General features: G+C 41.8%; 1 protein-coding gene across 1 annotated transcript; it reads right to left on the reverse strand.

The window, feature by feature from the left end:
- Nucleotides 1–452: 452 nt before the first annotated feature.
- On the reverse strand, nucleotides 453–6,040 carry LOC115044562 (zona pellucida sperm-binding protein 3-like). The gene is made up of 7 exons (XM_029503672.1): nucleotides 5,897–6,040; nucleotides 4,152–4,715; nucleotides 2,381–2,493; nucleotides 1,864–1,967; nucleotides 770–944; nucleotides 579–687; nucleotides 453–473 (listed from the first exon to the last, which is right to left on the reverse strand). The coding sequence occupies exons 1-7, from the start codon at nucleotides 6,038–6,040 to the stop codon at nucleotides 453–455; spliced, it is 1,230 nt and encodes a 409-aa protein (XP_029359532.1).
- Nucleotides 6,041–7,634: the final 1,594 nt, after the last annotated feature.

Below are 7,634 nucleotides of genomic sequence, written 5' to 3' on the forward strand. Positions count from 1 at the left end.
GACAGTGACAATGGTGCAAAACACAGTACAAGTCACTCATCTGTAGTAAACTCTATTGATTGACAGAATATTTTATTTATTTTAAAATGGAAGCCTTAGCTGGTAGATGACATAGGAGCTCATTTACTACGGGACATTGTCATCCAGGCTTGTGGAAACACACAACAAAGACATGAAGTGCTTATATTGTATTGTGCATTTTCTAGTCATCTCAGTATTATGATTCTACTTGAAAGTACCTGCTATATTAGCATCTGTGGAGGAGGCTCAGTAGACAGCTCTTTTTCCTTACCTGCCAGACATCTTATTGTAGCTGCATGACTTTGCTATGTGAGAAGCAGTGAGACCAACAGTCATTGAACAGTGGAGGTACATCACCTGCAAGCAGACACGTTCAAACTGTTATATTGCTGGAGTGCATAAAACTAAAGTTAACTGAATAGTTAAATAACTTATGAAACCAAAACTACAAGCTAAAAGTGAGACAAATAATGTACACAGAGGTAGTGAGCAGCGGATTGTAGTGCATGATTCTACCATTGTAGTAAATCGTTTGGTTTGACAGAGTCTAATTGTACTTGTGAGACTTCTCTGAAGAGAAAGGCATCCACAGAGAACTTCAGCACACTGCCCTCTGCTGTCAAGAACCTGGAGCTGCTGCTATCCCTCCTACTATCCATAATACAGCTGGGGGGGGAATACAAACTGTCAAGACAGGAAAACTAACTATGCAATAACACATTTGTCACAGTTCTTAAACAAGACACACCCATAGTTAGTGATGATATCCACTCTGGGCATGCTGTTTGGGTCCGAGGAGCTTGTGGCATAGCAGGAGTCAACATAAAGTCTCTCCCCAGCCAAAAGAGGTCCTGTCTTGGCCACAAAATTCACTGGCTCCCCTAAAACAAACCACTGGCCTGGAGGGAGGGGCTCCCACTGGGCTGGATAAACAAACATGCATAAAGAAAATGAAAATGGCTGAAACTGCAACACTGGCTATCTAATATTATGAGCTGTTTGATTTGGCATTTCATTACTTAAAGATTGCATCAGTGCGAGTTGTTTTTGCGTGGAAAACTAATATTGGTTGACTGCACCTAGGAGTTTCAATTCTCTGGTGAAAATGAAATTAGTCCAGTTCTACCTACTGAATTAAGAGTCAAATGCAAAATCATTCAAATCTGTTCTGTGTGTAAAATTCTGTAGTAAAATATCCCTATCAGCCATTACATTATCATCTTGTGTAGGTCCCTTTTGTCCTAGAAGTCTGGACTTGTCTGGGCCTCTAAAGCTGAGCTGTGGTCTCTGGACAAAGTTATTACCACCATGGATTGGATTTATCTGTCAGGATTGATTTGAGATCTTGGAAACATAACTTCAGCTGGTTGTTAGCTTGCTCAAAAGAGGCTACTGACATTAAGCTATTTGCTACAAATTAAAGTACCATCCATATGAATGAAAAACCCATGGTTTCCAGAAGAGCATAAGCAACATGTATTTCTCCACCAGCTGGTCTTTTACCCCGTAACCCTGGTCCCATGTCTCATCCATAAAAAGAGAAACATCTGGCTAGACACATGATGCGATTGCTCCATGGTCCTGTTCTGATACTTGTGATCTTATGGCGAATTGATGTATAGTGCTTGAAGTGGCAGCCAGTTTATTTAAAAAAATAAAAATAAAACACAACCCCCTAACCCTAACCCTTTTAAATGGCTAATGGAAATTTTCAACACCCACAGAGGAATAAATGCCATTCAGTGGTTATATCCAGATATTAAAATAAAGTTATTTGCTGCAGCAGAACAGGTGGTGGTGAAACAACGTCTCTCTCAGATCTCGCCTTCTTTCTTATGTTACCATTGCAGACTGTAAGGCTGAAGCTCAGTTTACTCTTGATGGTCTTCATAAAGGTTGTGTGCTGAACCACAGGTCTGAAGCCAACTTTGTAAGCATAGTGAAACCTGAGACAGAAAAATGGATTTTCCACATCACTGAAATACTGCAAAACCTGAGCATGTCATTCTAAACACTAAGAACTTAAATCAACCTGACACATATTGACTACATTTATGGTCCCAAACAGAGAAAATATGGTTACAAGTTGTGGCACTGAGGGGGGGAGAGAAAAAAAAAAGTTACACAGTTACAGTTACACAGCATAAATTTAGATCAGCCTTTCCAAATGTGACTAATAGTATTAGCAATATTTATATTTGCTAGTGCTATGTGCAGAGAGGCTAAACTTCTCACCAACACAATTACAGACCTCTGTTGAGTTTTGGCTTACAGAATTTAATGGAGCTTATAAACTAAATGCTGCTGAATGCCCTGACCCTAACCCCCATGTGACAGGATGCATTAATATGTAAATTACCTGTTGTAATGACAGTAGACCGGAAGGTTAAGAGGTACAACTCTGATGACGTTGCCTTGTGGAGGTGGAGTATAGCACAATAAATAAATATACAACAGTTGACCACCAACAACCTGGAATGAGACAGATACAATATGAATTCACTTCCTGCTCATCTGAATTTTAAATGCAGGAATCAAGCAGGGCTTCACTGTATATTGCCCCGAAAAAAAAAAAATAAATAAATAAAATAAATAAATTAATTAATTAAAAAAAAAAAAAAAAAAAAAAAAAAAAAAAAAATCAAGAATGCGGCTGCCTTGTAACATTTCTAAGACAAGAGGTTACACCACGTCCTCTGACGTGAGTTGGAGCTAACGGCATGTTGACTTCAGTAGAGGATGTGCTAGAAAGTTTAAATAATCATAGCAACGCCACTGATTGTGAAAAGCCAAGTCGTATTCTTTCTTTATTTAGACACCATTAACACAAGCAATAGCGATTATACCTGAGGTCCTTCACATACAACCACACAGCTCATCCCATTAAACAGGCAATCCGATACATATGGGGGGTTCGGGTTATGGTTAGGAAAAAAAACAAAAACAACAACACATTATCCTCCTTTCAATGGTCACCAAACTAAACAAACCACACACACACACAAAAAAAAAAAAAAAAAAAAAAGACTTATATTTGCGCTAATTTCCATCATCATTCTCCAAATATTTGAACTTTTTTTAAGTTATTTTTATTATTCTCTTGAACAATATTTACTGGCAATGAGTTCCACCTGCCGTGTGCATGTATTTTTGCATCATACTCCACTTACTTTTGTTGTTACTTCACTTTAGATAGCAGGAACCTTATTTTTTGTGTTAAACTGTTGAACAAATATATGAAAGTTCATTTTTTTACTAATACTACTTTTGGTGATTGCGTTCAGAGTACATTTCTGACCAGAACTCAACAAAGCATAGGTGGTTCTCTGACTTACAGTGACTCTCAGTCTGCATTTCTGCTAAACTTGTTCCATAGGAGAAAGGTAAGACAATGTGGTAATTTTGAACTGCTCGTAATTTAGTTCCTTAATTGGAGCACTAGAACAGTAGTCAAGTTATGACAGAATGCATTTAGAACTTGCCTAATGATTGATTTCACCGCTCTTCTTAAGACACACCACTTCCCATTTTCATACAATTATCAGTTTGTTTCAAAAAATGCTGAATTATGATCAAGGCTATACCCAAAACCTTTATCACTTGTAGGCCTACTTCTTCAATAGGTATATTATTTACATGTAGTTTTAGCAGAGGTCCAGCTTTAAACTGATATCTTGAACCAGTCATAATAGAAACTTTGTTTTAATCAACATTTTTAATTAAGTCCAAGTGAGGGTTAGGGTTATGTTCCTAATTCTCACTTAATTAACAAGTTCAGTAAATGCTTTCTTTGCAAAATTATCATCTCAGTCTCTAGTTTCAAGTTTTCAATAACAGTGTTCCTTTTTAAAATGATGGTCCATTACAGAGCTGGTCAGAGCCAGCCCTCGCTGTCCCTCAGCGCAACCTTCTTTTACATATGGTTTCGTTTCTCCTGGGTTTAAAAACACACACACACACACACACACACACACACACACACACACACACCTAACCAAAGGCTTCAATACAGCAGCTCGCAAACAAACGACAAGGTTCACGGATGAGGTATAGTCATTTATCAATGCATGTTTTGTTTTCCAGGCAGCAGCTAACAGGGGATTGTGCTGTGGATGGCCAGGCATTCTCACCTGAGAGTCTCCGCCGCACTCCGTCAGTCTGTAGTGGAAGTACAGGAAACGGGGACTGACCCTGCTCACTCCGCACGTGCCCAGCCGGAAGAGAAACGGGTCGGCCCAGCCAAGCAGCTGGAAGCGGTCCACACGCACAGACAGTTGATCGGATCCACACCAGACCTCCACCGCGCGCACAACCGTCCCCGGGACGCTGTCCTGCTGTTGGCCGGCTAGCGGTAACAGTAGTTCGGTCAGTCCGACAGGCAGTGGCAGTTTGTGAGGGACCGGCCGGAAAAGCTCTGGTGCCACAAGCGGCCCTGAGGCATGCTGAAACATAGGCAGACGGTAAAATGAGGGGAGCGTGTCTTCATCCTGTGCGGCGGAGGGCGACCGGACCCCTTCTGTCCATGTTACGCGCTGAACCGGACCTCCTTGTAGAACGCCAAGCAACGTCAAAAGAAGCCACGCGAACGGCGGCATGATGAGTGTGACTGGAGCTGGAGTACAAGGGATCTGTGGGGCGCCAGGTCTGCCTGGCAGGCGCTCCCAGTCGCGGCTTATTATCACACCTGCTGCCTCCTGATTGGCCCAAACAGCCGGGAAAGGACACCAGCTTCATGTAGGTTGCAGGCAATTGTTTAACTACACCCTAACCCCTGTTGCTCTCTTTCTCACATAGAAATCATGAAGAATATGACATGATACGAAACTATTCTCCCTCTGCCCTAGCTCTTGATATATTACACTTTTCGGTCAAGTCATGGAATAAATTCTATGCAGATAGGCTGCACTATATGTGTATAAAGGCCTACCACTTCTCAGAATATAAAGTTAGAAGTATGTTTGTCTTTCTGGTCTGCAGCAAAGAATTAAACTGAATATATTTGATTTTGTAAGAAAATGTTTGCGGACAGCAAAGTGGAGTAGTGGTTAGCGCTGTCGCCCCACAATAAGAAGGCTGTGGGTTTGGTTCCAGCCTGTGTGGAGTTTGCATGTTGTCTGCGTGGGTTTCCTCCCACTGTCCCAAGATGTGCATGTATAGGTTAACTGGTGACGTTAAATTGACCATAGGTGTGAATGTGCGTCAGTGGTTGTTTGTCCTTGTGTGATGGACATCCTGTCCAGGATGCTTATGCTGTTCCTCTTCTGTGGAGGATCTCTGTTCTCCAATGTGGATATCACAGTCCAAGAAGGTCAAACTGTTGTCTGTGTCCGCTGAGTTGAGTTGTTGGGTAAGAGTTAGCATCTCTTGTATTTTAATTTTTAACCATGTGTTGTCCACACATCTGAACCAGTGGCTCCGAGGCGTTCCTCTGAAGGAGTTCAGGGCCCTGTGTTCAACCTTTTCCATGTTTAACTTGGCCAGCATTAGAGATACTGGTGGACCAATTGCACAGCCTTGTTTCGGTCTGTAAAACTGGCACCTGACTGGAATTAAATATTTAGTGTTCAGGCAAAGGTCCAGTTGTTGACAAATCTGGTCTTGGCTAAGGTTGGTCTTATTGCAGAGGGTGTTGTCATGCAGCAAACATTGCCTAACAATCTTCAAAGCCTCCATGGTTAGGATGAGTTCATGTCGTAGACTAGCCTAATGGTTTCATTTGGTTTCACTTTTATGCCTTGGACTTTTTTCGCAAAGTCAGTGGAGTTTTGGATATGGTGAGGTATTTTGCCCAATAAAGGGGTCAAGATGGTGGCTACTGTAGTGGTCCGCTTTGCTTCTTGTTGGACTTTAAATAGCCAAAATATCCCCACACTACCGAATTCCTCTGACCTTTCTTGTCAACAATGTCCTCGTCTTTTGAGCCGTGGACTGTGTCCGTTGGGGTGTCTTCTTCGGGGACGCTGTCGCTTGTGTTAACATTTTCTGCTATTTTCATGTATTTTGCTCCCACTCCTAACATACTGGTGGCCAAAGCATAAGCATGTGTGCTTACATTCAAGCCGGTTGCATCACCTACTCTCTCTATGTGTGGGTCAAGCCTGACGTAGCTATAACTCTATTCCAGCTGTCTGATTGGCTCAGCATGTCGCTATTCTCATTATCATTGGCTGTTTGTGTTGTCTGTCAAAACATGGATGGAATGAGCTCTATCAACCATATTTCCATTAGTTATTTTGCGATAATTATCTGTATCGTTGTATCGCCCAGTCCTATTGGCTACGTTTTTGGCAATGTTATAAGTGACAAAATTTATGCTCCTGATGATAGGCCTGAGCTTTCCATTTTTATAGATCTCTGGGAGCCCATACATGCATGGTATTGTAATAAACAGGGCCAATAAGGGCCTTTTCAGCGACAAAAAACAGTACCACAAGGAGTGTACAGAAAAACAAGCAAGTCTTTATTTCAATCACAAATATACAAATTAATGTATGGGAAGAGGAGGAGCATGAGGACCAACAACTACACAAGTAAGTAAAGTCTGTCAGGTTTGTCCTTGTGGTTGGCAGAAAATAACATCAGTCAGAGGCCTTAGAGTGCATCAAGGAAGAATGAGATGTGTGGGAAAGGAAGGGCTGTGTGGCCGCATCGATCAGAAGTTTGTAAGAAGTCAATTGAGTAAGTTGGATGAAATCCAGCGACAGGTAGAAAACCACAGTTCGAAGGATATCAACAACACAGCCACAGAGGTGGAAGAGGAGATTATAAGAAGGGATGCAGCTGACATTGAGGTGAATAGGCCAGTTAGAGAGAGAAATATGGAGCAGAAAGCTAGAGTTAGATGGCCACGGGCAAATAGTAGCAAGGAATGGGAGACAGTCAACAGGGACTTGTCAATAATTCTGAGTAGACTAGGAGGAGACGAAGTGATAGATTAGAAAAAATGGGAGACATAATTTACTCTTACGGTGTCGAAAGATTTGGGGTGCAAGATAGAAAGAGGGTTGAAAGAGTACAGGTAGCTAAGTCTAGACGGCAAAGAGAAATTGAGAAATTAGTTAAAGAAAGAAGACAATTAAGAAAGTAGTGGAAACGAGCTACAGAGGAAAAGAGAGAGGGAATTAATGTGTTGCAAGAGGGGTTGAGAAGTAGGCTAGCTGTGCTTAGAAGGGCTGAAAATCTTAGGAAAAAGAGAAAAAAGAAAGAATATGTAAGAACAGCATTTTACAGGGACCCGTTCAAGTTTGTTAAAGGATTGTTTAACCAGGAAAAGGGAGGGCAGCTTAAAGCGACAAAGATAGAAGTAGAAGAGTACCTGAGAAATACATGTTCAGATTCTGAGCAGAATAGAGTAGTAGGACTTCCACCTGACATGCCACCATTAGGGGAGATAGATCAAGAAATGGATGTTAGACCACCTAGGTGGAAGGAGGTAGAGGAGGTAGTCAGGCGTGCGAAGGCTTCTTCGGCCCCAGGGCCAAATGGAGTCCCCTACCGAGTCTATAAAAGCGCACCTGATATCCTAAAGTTTTTGCGGAGGCAGTTAAGAATAGTTTGGAAGAAACAGTCTATTCCCAGAGCATGGCGTAGGGCAGGAGGTGTTCTTATTCCTA

This window comes from Echeneis naucrates, chromosome 6 (assembly GCF_900963305.1).
Source record: "Echeneis naucrates chromosome 6, fEcheNa1.1, whole genome shotgun sequence".
Lineage (NCBI taxonomy): Eukaryota > Metazoa > Chordata > Actinopteri > Carangiformes > Echeneidae > Echeneis > Echeneis naucrates.